The sequence below is a fragment of the Ostrinia nubilalis genome, chromosome 5, assembly GCF_963855985.1.
Source record: "Ostrinia nubilalis chromosome 5, ilOstNubi1.1, whole genome shotgun sequence".
Classification (NCBI taxonomy): Eukaryota; Metazoa; Arthropoda; class Insecta; order Lepidoptera; family Crambidae; genus Ostrinia; species Ostrinia nubilalis.
Window position 1 is genome coordinate 10,157,650 of NC_087092.1, and position 21,145 is coordinate 10,178,794.

The 21,145-nt window shown below is 34.5% G+C and overlaps 3 protein-coding genes across 4 annotated transcripts; all 3 read left to right on the top strand.

Moving 5' to 3' along the window:
• The first annotated feature begins 2,318 nt into the window (after window positions 1–2,318).
• On the top strand, window positions 2,319–4,408 carry LOC135072261 (PE-PGRS family protein PE_PGRS18-like). Its single transcript, XM_063966202.1, has one exon. The coding sequence runs from the start codon at window positions 2,498–2,500 to the stop codon at window positions 4,076–4,078; it is 1,581 nt and encodes a 526-aa protein (XP_063822272.1). The 5' UTR covers window positions 2,319–2,497; the 3' UTR covers window positions 4,079–4,408.
• Window positions 4,409–5,245: 837 nt separating this feature from the next.
• Window positions 5,246–21,107, top strand: LOC135071912 (G-protein coupled receptor 143-like). The gene is made up of 8 exons (XM_063965778.1): window positions 5,246–5,438; window positions 18,053–18,282; window positions 18,445–18,550; window positions 18,786–18,880; window positions 18,949–19,127; window positions 19,327–19,486; window positions 19,579–19,746; window positions 20,227–21,107. The coding sequence occupies exons 2-8, from the start codon at window positions 18,130–18,132 to the stop codon at window positions 20,434–20,436; spliced, it is 1,071 nt and encodes a 356-aa protein (XP_063821848.1). The 5' UTR covers window positions 5,246–5,438; window positions 18,053–18,129; the 3' UTR covers window positions 20,437–21,107.
• On the top strand, window positions 8,065–10,921 carry LOC135071913 (THAP domain-containing protein 5-like). Of its 2 annotated transcripts, XM_063965780.1 has the most exons (6): window positions 8,065–8,761; window positions 8,996–9,240; window positions 9,466–9,519; window positions 9,930–10,082; window positions 10,552–10,638; window positions 10,756–10,921. In XM_063965780.1, exons 1-6 carry the CDS (start codon window positions 8,661–8,663, stop codon window positions 10,911–10,913), a joined length of 798 nt encoding a protein of 265 aa, XP_063821850.1. In that variant the 5' UTR covers window positions 8,065–8,660; the 3' UTR covers window positions 10,914–10,921. The 2 variants fall into 2 exon arrangements, with proteins under 2 accessions (XP_063821850.1, XP_063821851.1); XM_063965781.1 differs by lacking the exon at window positions 9,930–10,082 and having other exon boundaries at window positions 8,067–8,761.
• Window positions 21,108–21,145: the final 38 nt, after the last annotated feature.

Sequence of the window (21,145 nt, forward strand, 5' to 3'; positions counted from 1 at the left end):
GGCATGTAATTTGACGATTTGTAAGTATTTACTAATTTAATTAGTCTTACACAAATAAAGATAATTTAGTTTTTGACACAAAATTTCATATGGGCGCACACACAAGTTAGTAATAAAATAATTAAACGGTTCTAATAATAAGTAAAATGTTTTCAAACGTACGCTACAAGCTGGGGAAATAGAATGCTCATTGCTCACCCTCGATGTATTGATTTTTAAACAAGAACAATGTTCAGTAAGTACCTACTACCTACGTATTTAAGCATAGCTAGCTAGAGCTGGAGGTAGGAGATGAATACTGATGATACTAAATGTAGATCTTTCAAAAGTTTCAAACAACTAGGTAAGTACATAACAAGACTGCATGTCAGCCCCATTAGGTAGGTATGGGTAGGATGCTCTCGTAAGTTCCAGTAACGTTAGTTACGATCAACGATAAATTGACCATCAGACCAATTTATCAATTGAGTCGTAGGTACTGTAGTACGAAGTTCTCAAATGTGTAGCCTAGGTACTACCTAATAGGTAGGTACAACAACTCATTTTCCGAAGGAATATTAACTTTATGTTACAATAACTACACAAATTACGGGATACTCTTGGTATCAAAAGTGATAGACATAAACCAACTCAATCTTTACTTTCGTTTTTGTATTAAGTATTTTGTATTAATCCCTAACCCTAACTGTCAACAGAAGACTATTCCGATAAGTATTATTTAGTTAGATCTTAAAAGCTTTAGGTAGGTATTTCTATTAAATCAAAAAGAAAGAAAAATTAAAAAAATCGGCTATAATGTAGTCGAACAGTGAACCAACCAGATACGCTGAACCACCGCCATATTTCAAAAAGTATGATGTTGCCAGTTCCACCGAACGAGTCACTACTTACGTGTCTCGTGGATGCCCTTACCCTCTCCCGTAGTGCGCCGGCGACTGTGGCTAAGGTGTGAAGTGTGGCTGCGAATTCTTTGTTTCGCGACGACAAAAGATAGTTTTTTTAGTTATGCTTTACGATTTTTGTATATTTTGCTATTTATATTAAGTACGAAATCTATTTGGTATCAAAATTATTGTAGTTTTATCTGTATAATGAGCACATTCCGTGATGACCATTCCGCGTACTTCTTATTGTTTGTGAACTCATAAGTTGAATAGTGTATGTTTTGAACAGTGAACCAGGTTTTCAAAGTACACAGTGAACCGGTTGACTGTTTTTTTATTTAACCACCAAACGGTTGATTAATCACCTAAAGGCTTTAAGAGGCAATTTTCAGTTATTTTTGTTTAGAGAAGGATTTTTCTTTTCAATTGTGTCTTGTGTTATTTTTGTTTTCTGTGATTTTTTAAATGAAGACTGTTTGTTTACCACCAAAAAGGTTGATTATTGATTACCTACTTGAAGGCTTTATTAGACAATGTTTAGTTATTTTTGTTAAAAGAAGCATTTTTCTTTTCATTTGGGTTTTGTGTGAGTTTCTTTGTTATTTTTGGATTCTGTGATTTTTTATGAAGACTGTTTGTTGAAATAATCATTTTTATTTCCATTTGATTTTTGTGTTGTAAAAATAAAAGATGATTATCTAAAATTATGTTGTTTATTTTCCAAAATCATAATTTTTACTCGTAATTAACTTTATGGTTCACTGTTGAAATATGGGTGGTTCAGTGAAAACTACCCGTAGTACACAGTGAGCCAAATTTCATTTTTTTTTTAAACCTAATTTAAGTTACCTTTTTATTGCTGAGGCTAATTTTAAGCCTAAAAATTAGAAACCTTATTAAATTACCTGACTGATAAGACCATAATGACATTTCTAGCTTCATTTTCCAGCTAATTAGAGCATTTAGAAAATAGGCCGGTTCTCTGTTCAACGATGCACCCTATTTATAATTATCCCAGGAAAGATGGGTGTTATAAGTTCGTTCCAAAGGATTTGAATTAAACACAGTAATTTTTAAACTTTTAAATTCAATTAAGAACGTAGGTACCTACTTACCTACCTTAATATTAGAGCAACATCAAAGTTTCAGACAGGTACAATAAGGTACTCACTAAATATCTACTTTATGTAGGTAGGTAGGTCCATACATAGTAACAAAATTTCGATGTGAACCTAAAGTTAGGTCTGTATATAAAATATATGTAGGTAACTTGTAAGTATTGATTTTAAGAAAACGTCAACACTAAAGTGTTTGCGTGTCTTTGCTCCATTTAGAACGGAGGTCACAATGGTTTGCTTACGTAGGTATGCCATGTACCTACGTACACCAATCATAAACAAGACCGTCCGCAGTGGGGTGGGCGACCAACAATCAACTCCATCAACTCCCCTAAACGATCCAGACTAGCAGTGTGACTCTCGATTGTTCAGTGCGACCGATGACTAACGTACGTGTAGACGGTGGCAACATTTTGTAACTTGTATTGGAGCTCTTTCAAATTCCTATTAACATTATTATTACCCAATGAACTACTGGGAGCTCCTACCGTAAAAATGAAGAAAACATTACTCGTGACGTTGTGTTTAGTGATTTTACTCATCTCTGTGCAAGCGAGAAAAACTTCACGTAGTCGCAGCTCAGGATCAGGACGTGGCACAAGCAGGAAAACTTCGAATCCTCAACCAGTACCTACATCTTTCAGTAATCCACAAGCTTCTGCACCAAAACCGACATTATTTGGATGGCAAGAAAAGCCGAAAAATTCGCAGACGTATACATCACAATCGAAACCAGCGAATAGTCAAAGTCACGGTTATCCGTCTAGCAATACCGGACTTTCTGGAAACAGTCCTGCCAAGCAACCTCCTGCATATTCAGAAAGTGTTCAAAGGAGTAATAGTGCATCTCAAAATACTGCTCAGCGGGCACAATCTCCTTCACAAACGAACAGCCAGCCTGGCCATTCGTACCCGGCATCTAACGGATTGTCAGGAAGTTCTGGTTCAGCGGGATATCCTCAAGGTACCGGTTTGTCCGGCTCGGGTTCAGCGGCAGGACATGGATCTGTCGGATACCCACAGTCAAGTGGAGGTTCTAGTTCTGGTGTAGGTTATCCTCAAGGGAGTGGACTTTCTGGCGCTGGAGGAGCACCACCCCCGTATCCTGGTTATAAGCCCGGAGCTAATACGGGTGGAAGTTATCCATCGCAAGCAGTTGGTAATGGATATCACCAACAAGGTCCACCGCCGCCATACTCAGGCAGTGGATATAATCCCGGTGGCTATGGTGGTTATGGTGGTCATAGCGGCTATGGGGGCCAGGGTGGTTATGGAGGTCATGGCTATAATCCTAGTTATGGCAACCAAGCACAGATGCCAGGCTATTTCGGAAATTATGGTGGTTACGGCAAAGGTGGTTTTGGTGGGGTCAGTCGTTCAGGAAGTGCTCTTAGAGGAATAGGCATTGCAGGCGCAGGAGTTGGTACTATTTTAACCGGTTTAGCTCTATGGAATTTGGCAAGATCTACTGGCCATCACCACCATACTGTGATTTATGACAACAGAGGTCAACCAGTTGCGGTTGCCCCAGCTAACGGCACGGAACCTGTTATCGACCCTATTCTGAAAGATTTGGTTAACTGTACTTTAACCATAAGCGGTGAGAATTCAACTGAGGTCTTAGCAATACCATGTGCTATAGCTACATCTTTTACACCTGAGGCTGACGTTAAAGAAGTTGAATCTGCGGATGGCAAAGCTGATAACACAAAATGTATTGTTACTGTTGTCACAAAGACTGGGAAGGAGTTTATGACCACTATTCCATGTTCAATACTATTAAATAGTGCTGCTGAAAATAATGTAACGGAACCTGTTATTACTGAAAATACTCCTGACATTCTGAATGGCACATTGGCAGAAAGTAACAATAATGGAACAGTACAGCCTAATCAACCTTCAGCTTTAAGGCTAACAGGAGATGTTAAAAACGGTACCAATTTGATGGATTTTAATTGTGAATCAGTATTAGAAAACGGTGAAGTGAGGGATCCGATTAATCCGTGTTTTGCAGTGACAAGTAATTTAACCGTAATACCCCTATCCACCAGTGTACCATCAGAGACAGTAAATTAATTTACAGTTTTCCTGTTCTTGATTTGTATAACTAATCATTTAGGATTATATTAGTACCTATTAAAGGTACCACTTTCACAGAGATGCCATAATTATTTGTACGTAATCTACGTATAATTAAAGTTTAAATTCAGATAATTATTATTTCAGTACCTAAAACCAATTAAGTCGTTTATAGCTAATTAGTTATATTAAGATAAGATTATATTAATGATTGCAATTTTTCTTGAAACACATGACAATGGATTTATTAGTACATACCTATTAAGATTTTTGTTACCTACTTAGCTGTACCTGTGTGATTCATAGAAATAAAATGCAAAAATGCTTTGTTTTATTTTAATAATCCCCCCGTATCATGATATATCAGGGGCCAGGTCCCCCTTGGAAAATGACCCTAGTGTCACCCCCTGATGCTTGGCACCCCCAACGCCCCCCCATACGCCGCCACTGTGTCTGACTTTATCTTAACTTTATGATTAAAATAAATTGTGGGGAGCGGCAGTTCTTTTGCCCCTCCTACGATATTAATAACATAAACACACCGATTGACCGACCACACACAAACTCCTAATATCCGCATGTTTTTGTTATCTAATAGGGTATCATTCATACAATAAAATCATATTGCGACTGTATGGCCTATCTCTGGATTCAAGGTTGACTGGTAGAAAATTCTAATGCAGGCAAATGCCATGAATTTAACAATGTCAAATCAAAAGTGAATAATGGCAAAGAAGTTTAATAAAATTACTTTTGCAAACCTTTCTATTCCACTTTGCGCTTATAAAGTCCGCTGATTTAATAAAATAATACGGCGACCTTAAAGCACAGTCCAACTGCCGATTTCAAACCTGACCCTTTCAACCTTCAAATTTAGCTGGAACCGTGAAGTGGCTTACTCGTAAGCTTTAGCCTAGCTCTAAGGTTATTAACGAGATTATAGTAATTTGTGCAATACGAATATATTATTTCTTCTCATAAACTAGGGAAATATTTATACCAGGCAGCATGGTTTTCTGACTCTGTTCATGTAGGACCGAATGAAAAAAGTTAATTGTCAAAAAGTAAAAAAAAAGCAAATGTCACATTGAAGTCGTTTGGCCGAAAATAAAATTGTTAGCGCTAATAAGAAAAATGGCGTTCTTTTAGCTGTAAGTGGACTGCTGCTAAAAATGTATGGATAATGACAATAAAAGTTAGCAAACGTGTCCTTGCCGAAAACATGCTAAAGTTTTCGGCGTTTGCCATCGCGATCGTCATTTCGCTTACAATATTCTAATAAATTCTATTTTCGGCCAAAATACCCTATTGGTTTGGTTTTAGTTAAGTTTGGGGTTTTTTTTGCGTTTCTCTTTAGAAACAAGTTAATTGAAAAAAGCGCGGGAAACGTCGGTTTGTTCGGTCGTCTTTTTTTTGCTCTTTTGATATTTTAATTATTTAAATAGTGTATTGTATAGGATCAATTGTAAAATAGTGTGTATATTAATTATTTGTATATATTTAATATAAGTAGTGCTAAAATTCCTGTTTATTGGTAAGTTTTTCACTTTTATAAAAGTTGCATGGATGAGTCCGACGATCCTGGCGGGACCGGCGTCCCCCAGGTATCTAACTTTGTTACCGTCTCACAATGCTCTGAAACTGAAGGATCTCAAAGAGACACTGATTGTTCGGATGCTGGTCAATCTAACTCTACTCGGAAACGTTCCATAAACCGCAAATATTGTAAACATTGCAACAAAAAGAGGAAACATCATAGGTCAAATCTAAATTCATCGAATGAAGTTAATAGTTGTTTATGTGACAATGAAGGTAATCAGCCCAATATTTTCATTAATCCGCCTGATAACTTTCTAGTTCCAAACTCTCCCATGTCGGAACCTACTGCAATGAACTCCACTGAAAGCCCAAATTCTCGTGTACCGACTTTTGTAGGCAGATCTCGCTACGAAGCTTCTGATGCAGCCCCTTACATAATCCATGTACTTAAAGATCAAGACCCATCAAATGAGCGTCAATCTAACATTCACCCGATTTCATTTGGCCAATTCTTGAAAAAGAACAATTTTAAAAATATAGTTAATGGCAGTTTGAAAAAAATTGGTAGAAACCGCATTGTAATTTCATTCTCAAATTTTGAGGATGCAAACAGTTTCGTTTCAAGTTCATTACTAAAAAAATATCAATACAAAGCATTTATTCCAGCGGCTAATGTGACCCGTATGGGGGTGGTTAGAGGAGTACCAACTGATTGGACTGATGATGAGGTCAAAACTAGCATATCAACTCCCATAGGTTGTGGTGATATTTTAAAGGTCAGGCGGTTTAAAAGGAAAATGACAAGCAATGGAAAAACTGAATTTGTCCCTACTGAGACAGTTGTCCTGACCTTTGATGGCCAGGTTTTACCAAAACGTGTGTTTCTATGTTATAACTCGTTACCTGTGAATTTGTATATATATCCAACAATCCAATGCTTCAATTGTTGTAGATACGGTCATGTCAAAACCCAGTGCCGATCTACCCCCAGGTGCTTTAGATGTGGTCAGGGACATTCAGGAGATAGTTGTACTATTGAAGAAAGTGTTTGCTGTCTTTGCTCAGGTCCTCACTGTGCTACAGACAAAAAATGTCCTGAATTTGATAGACAAAAGGGAATTAAGGAATCTATGGCTAAAAATTGTCTATCATATGGTGAAGCCTTAAAGTTACATCCTCCCATTAGTAAGTCATATGCTAGCATCCTAATGTCTTCTCCCCCTCCAACCCCATCAATTGGGTATAACTCTAACTTACCTAATAATGGCAACAGATCTTATAATAAAACAGTCTACTTAAAACCCAGAGTCCCACCTAAACATGGAAAGGGCTATGACCGAGTAGCCCATAATGAGTTAGTGAAAGACTATAATGCTCCTCAACCTGAAAATGGATGTGCCTTAAATAATAATGAACCCGATTCTCTTTTTAACATGCCTATTAAAGACCTAATCATTGCTTTAATAACTTCACTATCTAAGTCAAATTTAGTGTCTTTACCGCCCAACGTTGCCATATCTAACAATAGTACACAGGAAAATAATTCACAAAATGGACTTAAGCACTCTAGTGCTGCAGTGGAACTGCCGCAGCATTAGTAGTAAGAAAAGTGATCTTTTGTTTATCATAAATAAGTTTAAACCTTTTGCTGTGTCTCTTCAAGAGACATGGCTACAACCTCATGTTCATTTTAGAATACCTGGCTTCTCATGTATAAGAGAAGACAGAAGTGATGGCTACGGTGGTGTAGCTATCCTTGTTAAAAGATCTATTTCCTTTACCCATATACCCATTCCTCAGCATAATAGTGACTTCTCAATTATAGCAGTTAGTATAAGTAATATTTCATTTGTGTCCCTTTATATTCCTCATCCATCATCAGCAATATTTGACGAAGTTGAAAGTATACTAGATAATATTCCAAAGCCAGCATTAATCATGGGAGATCTCAATGCCCAGCATCAATCCTGGGGCAGCTCTAATTCAAATTTTTATGGTTCTAGAATGCTAGAATTATTAGACAGTTTAAATTTATGTTTATTAAATACTGGTGAGCCTACGCGACGAACTTCACCTAACGAAGGTATTAGTATACCAGATCTATCATTTTCTACACCTGACATAGCTTCTTCTTTAACTTGGGCAACGCTAAGCTCGTCATACGGAAGTGATCCTTTTCCCATTGTTATAACTTTTCCTAATGAAGTAGGTAAATCATACGAAAGGCGCCCACCTCGTATGAAGTACAGGTTAGATGATGTAAATTGGTATGCATTCCAACAAGAAGTTCAACGCCAGATCCCTTCATTACCTGCTGTTAATGGTAGTAATCATTCAGAGTGCGCGGAAGCAATTTCTCAATTGTTAATTAAAACAGCTGATAGAATGTTTGTTACAGTGGGTAGACACTTCTCATACAAAGACTAGTCTCTATATGTAGCAATTGATATACAACCTTATCCTTTAAGCAATAAAGTGCATTTTGGATTGATTTCACTATAGCAGGGGAACCCGCGGATCAATACCACCATACTAAAAATAATTGTTTAGTGTCCTTATGTTGGTAGTATTGTTAGTTTGACAAATGAAAAAAAATGTCTGTCAATTGAGTTTGAGTTTTTAACCGGCGAATTGATTCGTGTGAAGTTATTTTCTCAGATTTGGTGCAATATTACTGTAAATAAACTTTTCTGTCGTTTACGTTGAGTTGATTAAGTTCCTCCGTATCGGGCGTGATAAAGTTTGCTGTTCAGTGTTATGTTTTTTGTGAGATAGAGACTCTTTTAAATAAGCTGTGTTTCAACTTCTACAGAAGTTTAAACTCTTATTTACTTTTCTGTTTAATGGGTATGTTATCTACTTACTTGAAATATTAGATCTATTACAAATCTATTTTTCATTAAAAACAACCCTATGTGATGAAAATGTAAATGTACTTTCAAAACTGGTAAATGCATGAACCAGGGCATTGACACTGGTTGGAGAGAAATTATAGGCTTTGTTTAACTAATACCTATTTCATTTTAGGCTTCTACTGATAATGGAGAGTAGAAACAACAAGAAGTGCGTTATTTGTAATAAGAGGCGAAGTCGTGGTGGATCACCCTTACTTTTGAGTAGGTTTCCTCTGGATTCTGACCGGTAAGTTTCTAATAACACTCATTTATTACAAGATAATTTTACTGATTGTGTAAACTTAAAGGCTGGGATTAATATTTTTAATCATACAGTAAATAACCATAACCAATTTTTAATTTCAGTATTTTGTTTCGTACTCTGTAAATGAATTGCATAACAATACTAAAAGAAATTAGTTGATGAATAAATTTCAGTTTGTTATTCTTTTTCTTTTCTAATAGGTATTTCTTATTTCAGTTGTCGAATGTGGGTTAAAAATGCTGGCATAGAAGACTTAGCATATGTACCTATTGAAAAGTTACACCAACTTAAGTTTGTTTGTGGTGGGCACTTCACTCCTGAATCCTTCAATGCCAAAGGAACTCGGCTGAAGAACTCAGCTATTCCAACACTGGAATTGAGCAATCCCATCTTGCCAGATGAAGTTTTGACAGAGTTTCCTCTTCATGTAAAAGACTCCAATAAAGAAAACCTCAAGACAGGTATGATGATGACTTCAATTATTTTTTTAAAATTTAATTTACTATCTATCAATTTTTCTGAATTATTTAGATGTCTTAATTAATTTTCTTTGGTTTCCAAAACAAACCAACCGAATGCAATTTAACAAGGTTCTTTCTTTGTAACCACAAACATGAATGTGTTGTATGCTTATCAATAAATAATATATAATTTCAATTATTAATTATATCTATACTTTGTTACAGTTCTTTATGATCATTCATATTGCATTCCAAAGAAGTCAAATCCAGTTGAACGAGGTATGTTTATCTAAAATTATACTAATAATATAAAAAGGAAATATTTAATTGTTTGTTTGTATTTGATCGGCTCCGTAACTCGAAGCCAAGATAGCCTAAAGTGCGGGTTAGAACCCCACAGCTTGAATATTGTAGTAAACCCACTCGTAACACAATTTAGCTTAGAATGAGGTGTTGAGTTAGAGGGACTTTAGTAATTTGTGTAATACAAATCCTTAAAAAAAAGTACCGGACCAATTTGAAAAATTTTAGGCAATCTACATTAATTAGCCAGGTCAGCTAGTTTAATAATATTTATAAGCTAGTAATTTTTAATGTGAGCAAGACATGTACTAGACTGATTGTACCCTAAAGTTGGGTAAGAACATGACATTTTATTACCCAATTCACATTTCATTATCTGCTTTCAGTTCCCCTTACAACTACAACCAAACAACTAAATTCAACATGTTTGGGAGCTGTGGATATACCAGATTCTAGTATTTCTGCGAAAACAACTTTTGAACCTCTTCCTTCTACTTCCAATGCACCAGAACATATGACCTATAAACCCATTACTCATGGTAAGTGTACAAACTAATTATTTACCTTCTAAAATATGCCTTCCCTCAAACTAAAGAATGCCACCCTGGATGCGTTCTGCAGTCTGCAGTCAGGTCAAAATGAACTTATATGTACAACATTCTAGGTTTCTGTACATTTTATATTAATGCGATTTGACCGTGCGGATACGAACAAAGAACGCAAAGCACACGTGACTGATTGCCTTATCACGACCACTTACAGATTGTCTTGACATACCTGCAGACCGCATCCAGAATACAGAACATTAAAACCTCTAAATGCCTTTAATTTAATATTGTCATTGTTATTGAAGGTGGGCCCACGCTTCATATTTTATGAGAAGAGCTATCATTATCCTGTCTTTGCATTTTTTTAAAACTTGATAATGATTGATTGATTTGGAAATAATATGTTTCATAAAACAACAAAATAAATTTTAAACTAATTTGCATATTTATAATATTTCAGATGATAAAAACATTTGCCATCAAGATGCACAGGCAGAAATATTAGTCCACAGTTATAAAAGACCTAAGAAAAACATTGAAATGAAAGGTAAGATAAAACATACCTAATTTAAAAAACTAAGTAAAATTGCTGATTAATTAACCAATATTCAATTCAATTTGCTTTAATGTTGTTTTTTTACTAATGGAAATGTTTTTATTACAGACACTTCATCAACATTTACAATTAAAGAGAAGAGGCTTTGGCGACAGTTACAAAATGCAAAAAAAAACAATAAGGAATATAGCGAAGTCAAGAGTGAATTTAGACAAGTTAGATTCGGAAGTGCTGACATCGTTAGTAAAGGATGTAGTGCAGAATAACAAAAAAAAGTCACAAGGAAAAGGTGGACTTTAGCCAACAAAATATATGCTTTGGCTATATTTAAACGGTCCCCTAAAGCATACCGCTATATGCAAAAGCTGTTTACGCTACCAAGCACTAAAACGCTCCAAAGGATTTTAAAAAATATACCAATGGAGCCTGGTATAAATAAAAATATAATTGATATGTTAGAGGCAAAAGCATCAAGTATGCCAAAGGAAAATAAATATTGCTCGTTAATATTTGACGAGATGGCGTTAAAGAAACGGATAATTTATAACGAAATTGCTGATAAAGTGGATGGCTACGTGGATTATGGAGAGGGCGAGAACATGGGACGAGAAAAGAAAATTGCAGACCATGCGTTAGTGTTTATGATACAGGGTGCTAAACATAAATACAAACAATATATTGCGCACTATTTTGTGGAAGGCACAATATCAACAGCAAAACTGGCAAAAATTATATCGGACATCATCAAAAAATTAAAAGAAATCGGATTTGTGGTTCTAACAACAGTTTGTGATCAGGGATCTACAAATATAGGAGCTCTTAACATGTTAAAAAGAAACTGTGGACAAGGCATAGATAGCAACTTTTTCTCTGTAAATAATGACAAAATTTTTATAATCTATGACATCCCTCACTTGTTCAAATCATTACGAAACAATTTCTTTAAAAGTGGAAATATGTCTTTCGATGGAAAAATTGCACAATGGAGGCATTTGGTAGTTGCAGAAGAACACAACAGAAATTTTTTAAATTTAAAAAAACTGAATAGTACCATTGTAAATCCAACATTCAAAACTAAGATGAGGGTGAAGTATGCTGCGCATGCTTTGAGTAATACCGTGGCAGCTATTTTAAAAATGATGGCATGGAAAGAAGTTTCTGATTGCAATGATACAGCATTTGTGATTGAACAGTTAGATAAACTATTTGATTGTACAAATGGTCCATCATCTTTAAATGACGTAAAGAAAGGGATCCGGGAAAATGTTTCCACATCAAGTAATCACATTGAGTCTTGGACCTTTTATACTGATAAGTTAAAAACCATAAAATTTATAACAGCAGAAAACACGATACTAAAAAATGTTAAATGCGTAAAGGGATATCAAATTATCTATCAAATCCTTAAACGATATTTGGGAAAAGTTAAAGAATGAAGGGTTTAAATATATGAACCTTAGACAGTTTAACCAAGACTCTCTGGAAAACTTATTTGGAATCATTAGGCAACACAGTGTAACCAATAGAAATCCCACTATCACGCACTTTACTGCAGCGCTTAAAACAAGCATGGTTACTGGGCTGAAAGTGCCTCATAGCAGAAGTGCTAATTGTGAAGCAGACAACAATAAACATATGCTGGAATATAAAGACATTTTAAAAACTAATTTAAAAACAACAGAAATAAAAATTAATGTTCAAGATTCCACAGACACTGAATTTTATCCTGTGTTGTCTATCCCGGACCCTGAAAACTTAGAACAGCCCATTGAAAATTTGTGTAGCCTTGAAAACCAACCAGTAGTATATGTAAGCGGGTATTTAGCTGCCAAACTATTACAGAACAGTTCTTGTTTAATTTGTGAAGAGTGTTTGAGCGTGAAAACTCCTGTTGACAATGATTTGTATGCATATATATCTCTTCGCGAATGGTGGCATGATAAAAAAAGTCTCGTTTATCCAACAATTCAATTATGTACCACCGTAAATGAAGCTAAACAATTTTATCATGACCATATTGCCGACCAGATATATATGGAAAATGTTGGAAAATTCATTTTCTTAATGTTGAGTACAAATTGTAATTTTAGTTGGTTTAAATGTCAACAACATAATAAAGAAATTTATGATAAGATGTTTAAAATATTAAGTTACCTTTTTCTAAGAAAAAGTTGTAAAATCATTAATGACAGCTTCATAAAAAGTGAAAACAATTTTGCTGACAAAAGTAAAAAAGCACAGCAACAAAGCATTGAAAAGTAATCTTGAGGCTGAGGTTCGATCAGCTGATAAGAAAATTAAAGATGTTTATAAATAAAAATCCTATTTTTTCTTAGAAAAAGTTGTGAAAATAAAAGTTTACAAAATTATCATTTCTGTACTTTGTTATAATATTCAATAATTCCTCATGCCTACAAATGCTATGTCATGTTCAATACTTATTGTAATATACCTATTTTATTTCGAAATAAATAATTTACGTTACAAAACTTCGTTTTACTTACACATAGTATAAAATAAAAATAGTAATCATTAAAATATTGAAGGTTCCTATACTAGATATCGATATGCAATTACAACCCTAGCAAAGTATCGATAATCGATAAGTTATTACGAACGTCACTAATACTGTCAGAAAATAAGGCATTATGTTGGTAGCTCTGCCTGCAGTTTGTGCGGTTGGTAAAGATTTGCGGGTCGTTCTCTAAAATGCATATGTGTGCGTGAGCTCAAAAAATATCTATGGAGTGCCGTCTCTTACTCTTTTATGCTCTTTGGTTTGTTATTAAAAATCCCAACACAAACAAAATCCCTTCCCCTCCCTGGTGGGACCAAGACTGTTTGACAGCTGTCAAAAATAGGAAAGAGGCAGAAAGGCGCTACAGGGCCGAATCTACCGTTGAGAATTTTGACTATTTGACGGAAGTAATGACTGCCACTCGGAAATTGCTTAAGAAAAAAAAGTGGGAAGGCTGGCAGTCCTTCTGTTCTTCAATATCTCCTGATGTTTCCCCATCAGTCATTTGGTCTAATATCCGTAGATATAGGTCTATCTTTAATGAACCTCAGCCTTATAACATGGATGATTGTATTATTGATCAATTTTTAGATAAATTAGCTCCTCCTTCTGCTCCGTTAAGTATCGCACTTACAAACCACTCTTTGAACAACTCTCTTGAAAGTAATTCTTTAAATGAGCCTTTTACTCTTTGCGAACTAAAAGGAATTTTGTCTTATGTCAAAGATTCATCCCCCGGCGAAGATGGAATTCCGTACTCCTTCTTCTCTCATCTTAGTGATTTTAGTCTTTCTTATTATTTAACACTGATAAATTCTATAATGTTAAATGGTAATATCCCGGCCACATGGAAATCGCAAGAAATAATTCCAATTTTAAAACCTGGTAAATTAAGATCTGACGCTAATTCATACAGACCGATTGCACTTTCTTAAGTAATTTTTAAATTGGCTGAACATCTTGTTAAGAACCGCTTAGAGTGGTATGTTGAAAGCGCAGGGTTGTTAAGTATCAATCAATATGGTTTTAGAAAGGGTAGAGGGACTATGGACAGTATAGGAATTTTTACTACTGACATTCGTCTGGCATTCTCATCTAATGAGTCGCTTTTAGCGGCCTTCTTAGATATTAAAGCTGCATACGACAACGTCCTAATTAATTTACTTATTAATAAACTTCATCGTCTTAGAATTCCATCTATGTTAGTTAATTTTGTCATTAATATCCTCTCAGAACGGTATATCAGTGTATTTCATGATGATCACTTCTGCAAAAGGTTTGTTTGGAAAGGTTTGCCACAAGGATCCGTCTTAAGTCCCCTGTTGTTTAACTTGTATACATATGATTTAGATTCAGCATTAAATAATCAAGTCAATATACTACAGTATGCTGATGACCTACTTTTGTATGTCTCAGGTTCCTCCGTTCAGAACTTAACTAATTCCCTGACAAATAGTTTACTTGTACTCAAAAGCTGGTTGGATGAAAATGGACTCAGTATTTCGGTTCCTAAAAGCTCTGTAATATTATTCACTCGAATGAGAGTGCCTCCAACGATATCCGTTCGTTATGATGGTAGAGACATCCCAGTTAAAAATGACGCTAAATTTTTAGGTGTAACGCTAGACGCAAAACTAACTGCCGTCCCACACTGTTATAATATAGTTGCTAAATGTGAAAAGTTACTTAATATTTTAAGATGCGTTTCTGGAGTCTGGTGGGGTGCCCATCCAGCCTCACTAAGACTATTGTACAATGCAATCATAAGAAGTGTATTAGACTACGGTAGTTTTTTCCTAGAACCATGTAATTTAGTCGGTTTAAATAAATTGGATGCAATCCAATCTAAAGCACTTCGGATTGTGGCTGGTGCTATGAAATCGAGTCCGATCAATGCCCTCCAAACGGAATGTGTTGAGCCACCGTTGAGATTACGTCGCCAATATTTATGCGACAAATATCTATTTCGCGTTCTTCAACAATCAAATCATCCAATATACAGTAAACTTAACAGATTATCCGGTTTAGTTGATACTTCTTCTTATTGGTCTCGCAAATCTCCACCTTGCTTAGTTATAAGTTATCGCAAATTTATATCCATTCAAGCCCCTGTACACAGATCGTGCTTCCTTCCGCTTTTTTCTGTTAGTTTTGAGTCTCTGATTCTTGCTCCGACAGTACATCTTAATTTAGACGTAAACAAGGATGACCACAATGCTGATATTAAATTTAGACAGATATTAGATGAGAACTGGCATGATTGGCATCATCTTTACTGCGATGCATCTAAACACTCACCAACGGGTCACGTTGGAGTTGGCGTATTCCATCAACAATACCGAATTTTACAACAAGTTAAACTTCCTCCTGAGTCGTCTGTTTTTACAGGGGAATGTTTTGGAATATTTAAATCCTTAGAGTATGCGCTTCTTATGAAATTAGACAAAACTATTATTTTTTCCGATTCTAAAAGTGCTTTGCAAGCATTATTAAAATTTCCGTTTAAGAGTAATACCAATTATCCTGTTATCATGGAATGCAGACAATTATTATATAAATGTCATTTAAACGGTTATTCAATACATTTTGCGTGGATTCCTAGTCATAGTAACATTACAGGAAACGATAAAGCCGATAAACTAGCCAATGAAGCGATTGAATGTGGAGATATTTATCCTTATACTAATTATTGCCATGATTTAACAGCAGCCCTTCCCAAAACTTATCTCAGGTCTGCCTGGGAGGAGAATTGGGAAGTGACTAGTCAATCTAAGGGGAAGCATTATAAGCTTATTCAACCATCTATTCCTTTTAAGCCATGGTTTGCTAAAATGAATCTTTCAAAAAGGGTTACTACTACTTTGACAAGAATGAGACTTGGACATTTGTGCACTCCAGCACACTTGGCCAAAATTCATGTTATAGACAGTGATATGTGTTCCTGTGGGTCTGATGTGGGAGATATGAACCACATATTTTTTAATTGTTGCCTTTATGACCGTTCCTCTTTTATTAGCTCACTTTTATCCATCCATGTTCCTTTTCCTACCTCTATCACTTGCCTCTTAAATTCTAATGATTGTATAGGTGTACCAGAATCTCATGGCAAATAGGGAAAATAAACTTTGTTGAGAGCAATACTGGGGAAATTGGAATAAACGATCTTGATACTATTTAATTTTTTACTTTTATGACTTTAATATTAATGAACATGAAGTACGAATATACATTTTAGGTAGGTATGAGTATGAAGAATGTTGTTATAAATAAATCGTACCTATATTACATAAAGTAACTAATTTTATTATGCACCATACTTTTAACTTATCACTTCATTCAGAACTAGAAAATGATTCTAAGAACTCCACTTGCATTTCTTGTTCTTCAATAGATGATCAAGATAAAGAGGTGTTGTAAATAAATAAATTGTTCTTCCAACATTTCAATGGAGAAGTTTCCTGATGTTAAAAAAACTATATTTCTCTGAATGGGATTAAAATATATACCAAAACTAAAAAGACGGTGAAGTTTTTTTTTAAATCGATCTAGAAATGTCTGGGAAATTAATTATTTAAATTACCTACATACTTATTTTAGCGTGGAATTGAAACAGGCGGTGCCGTTCTTTTTGTATAAATGGCCAGGTCTGAGATATTTAAAAAAAGGTTACAAAATTTTACTAAGAAAGAATCTTGAGTGACTTAAAAAAATAGAAATAGATTTAAAAAAATATGGATCTGTCAACAGCACTGGATCAGGGGTGATTTACTGTTTGTACCCCGAATGACTGTCGTGCGTGAAAACACCGATCAAAACGGCGTGAATAGTTATGCGCAACTTTAGGGCCCTGTAACTTATTTATTTGTAGAGATATTTTCATGATTCTTTCACAATGATTATCAGTTTTACTTATATTTATTTCAAGTTTATTTAAAAGAAAAAAAATTATAAACTTCTCCATTATTCAATCTTGCTTGATGAAATCTTTTTCAATTTTCTTTACATGGTCATAACATTTTGACCATTCCTCTGCACCAATTTGTGAGATATACCTGAAAACATCGATAAAGCAGCTATTAAGTAAGAATAAAATCAAATCAAAATCAAAATTATCTTTATTTGTTTAGACTAATTAAATTAGTTCTTGCAAATCGTCAAATGCTCTTAAGGAGCCTATACATGTCTCATTCTTTTTTTGCCCTACCTTAATAAAAAAACATAACCCTCCTTCTGACGCAGTTGGGTAATAAGCTAAATGTATCAAACATTTCAGTCCAACTCACTGTCAACTCGACGGCGCGTTTAGAATCAAAGATTGACTTTGAATTATGCCTTATTTTACAATTCACATTGAAAACAATATGACTTACTTGAGCTTTTTCGACTTTTTCACAAAAATAACAAATAGTCAAGAAGAGATTACAAAATTTTTGCAGCGACTGACAGATTTCATAATTTTCTTTGACAGGTGACAATTAAACCATAGACAATTGCCATATGAAAAACACACTTTTCCAATATTTTTGTTTGCCATGAGATTCTGGTACACCTATAATATCTATAATATTCTAGCTGCATATATTACTCATAATAATATTAAGTTGTAAATAGTGTATATATTTTATTTTTTAATATGTAAATACTTGCTTTTGTTATCCTTTCCGCTATAAACAATGATCCTATCAAATAATCCTTTTGTTCCGTTTCCTTCCGTAATTTTTAATAATTCGTTTCCCTACCTTTTAACCTAATCCCACCCTGTCCAAACGCAATGTCCGCAAAACCAAACGCAAAACATACGCAAACGCAAAACTCAAGATCAAGAACCCTGTCGTGGCTAAACGCAATCCGCGAGAGCCAGAAAGAAGAAAAAAAAAAAAAAAAAAAAAACAAGTTAATTTTTTAAAATGTTGAAGTTATTTTTTATTAGAACTTAATTAACAGTTATTTTATAATCATACATCATGTCCGACCCTACGATACAAACATTCTGCTGCCATCATACCGGCAACAAAGAAGACCTAGCTGTGAAAATCATGAGTGAATTTAATACTGATTCCTACAATACTGTATGTTTAGTATCATCTGCTGTTGGTATGTTAGGAGCTATGTACCAGGTAAATCTGACTTTTATTAAATCATACTTTATGGAATTTCCAAACTTAGTTAGTCATCTTTCTCAGTTTATATGAAATGTGTTCAACTTTTAAATCATTAAATGAAGCTTCTTTTGTAGTTTTTATAAAACAATGTATTAATTAAATATTTTTTTATTTCAGGTGATACCGACCCTTATTCATAAAGGTTTGCAGCGCTCTACAGGTTCTACAAGAGGGAGACGGACTATTATTTGGTTAGCCATAGCAGATTTACTGGCCTCTTTTGGTAATGTGATTTTTAATATTGAATGTTGTGTAGTGTGTTTTAATCCTCCTGGTGCTGGGATAGACACTCCTATAACTTATGTAAAATTACTCTTACTTTTTGCAGTCACACCCAAGCTTTTTAAGTTCTAAGTGTTTTTGTTACCAGTGCATAAGATAAAAGGAATCTAACTACATTTATTGTAATTTTATCAGTCAGTGTGTTGAATCTAAGCAAATTGTTAATTGAATTTCAGGTGTCTTGGTTCGTTCCTCTCTCTGGTTAAGGTTTAAAAATATCATGCCTATGCCTGATGATGACGTTAGTGTTCTATTTTGCAGCATAATTTCTGTAAGTTCCTCAAAGATAATGTCTGTGTTAAGTTTTTATCAGAAATAATGGTATGGTGTCTTTTATAGGCCTGGACACAATACTTCTACACTGCTACTTGGTTCTGGACATTATTCTATGCTGTAGACACTTGGCTCATAATAAAAGGTCGTGATTCACATCCTACTCTGTATCACTCGTTGGCATGGGGCATACCAGCTGCAACAACAAGCATAGGATTGTCTATTCTCTATATTCCTAATGCTACGTAAGTAAATCCATTTATAAAATTATATTTTAGAAGATTAAAATATATAATGATGAATTGCTGTGCAAACTAACACCAATAGCATCTATCATGGTGTTGAGGTAGTTGGACGCTATCGATTTACAGTAAAAAAAACTTTGATTAATAATAATTTATAGAACATTTTGAAGTTGAGATTAGTTTGTTTTTTTTTTTTCAGGTGCCATAATTTGACTTCTGTTACAAGTGCACTATACAAAATATTGCCTAATTACTGTGCCACTTATGTTCCAATATCTATAGTAATGATAGTTAACCCAGTTATGTATATGTTGTCAAGTAAGAATGTGGAGATGGCAGTATCTTTACCATTGGCTCAGGTAATAATTTTCTACAAATTATATTTAATTAGCTTAAATATCACTAAAATTTTCTGCTTACAGATTGTTGTATAACTTTACTTTCATTTCAGTTCACAAGCAAAGAAAGAAGGGTAGTTGATACTTTACGAGTGAAGTTCCTATTTATAAATGTAGTGTTCTATGTATGTTGGCTACCCAATCTTATTAACGGTATATTATTGTGGACAATGTGGTTTAATATGCCAGTCAAAGTTATTATTGTCATATGGTATATTATGGTAAGTGGTTATTTTGAAATATTCAATAAATTATTTAAATTTCATTAGGTACCTTTTACCACTATGAAGAGAAGAGAGAGCGGGAAGAGCCTGAATGCGGGCAGCGCAGGACCGTGCATTGTGGAAAACCTTGGAGGAGGCCTTTGTCCAGCAGTGGACGTCATTTGGCTGAAACGAACGAACGAACGAACCACTATGATTGAGAAAGTCATTATATTTTGGATTTATAAGCAAAAAACTTTATAATGACGGACTTGTTATAACGCTATTAAATCGTCGTTGATTCTAATAAATAGGGGGGATTTATCTTTAAAACCACAATATTAAAGATGTACTCAGTATTCGTCTAATAGACAAACATAACTGGTTTCAGCATAACATTAATAAGATAATGTTAAAGTTACAAACTAAAACAAATTGTAGGGTAAAGTCCAGAGGATCTGGTCAGCCCTTATTTATTAATATTTTTTGTATTTTCAGGCATTATTGAACCCCATGCAAGCACTACTGAATGCTCTGGTTTACCGAAAATGGAGTTTTCACAGTCGAAGTCTAGAATCCAACTTATTGAAAGACTCTGGGAAAGAGTTTAATTTTTATGATGAACAATCACCTCTTCTCGGGTCCGAACCACCTCGATTGCATATGACGCCAATTCCTCCCAGCATAAATAATTATGCTACTTTGTAAAATCGATATTTATATGTAGGCTTATATTAATTAATCTAAGTATGTGGGTATTGTCGCCTAAAATTTTAAAAGGTTTGTATCAAAGGCCAGATTAACTTTTATAGTGCGTCACACTATAAGAAACGAGCACCTAAGAAACAGCGAAAAATAATAAATTAGTCAGTCTGTGATACTTGAAAAATAAAATCCGATTGAAAGACATACAATAGAAACAAGTCATAGAAGACACAAATATGTATCTTATCATAATATCTTATACCTATGCTATATCGTCCAGTTAGAGCATGTTATACACTTTGAAAACTTATTTATGAGATGTATTTTTAAAGTATTAGAATTAAGGACAGTTTACTACGAAATAGCATTGTATACGAATTGTGCATTATACCCCTAGGCCACACACATTTAACACCCCAAAAGATTCGCGGTATTGCGATGTGTATGTACCTAAGCAAGGACTGAGTTAATCGCAAGGGCTTCGCTCTGCTGTTGCTCGAATGTTACAGTGTGTGGCCGAGGGATTACGCGGTAAATGCCATTGTAATGCGTATTGTGATTTAATTTTATACACCTGAGTTTAAGTTGATTTATTGTTGTTATGCACATTTTTTATGGTATTGATGTTTTTGATGACTTTTTTTATACAAAATATATTGCATTTATAAATTTTACTGATTCGTTTTATTCAATAAATTATTACCATTAATTT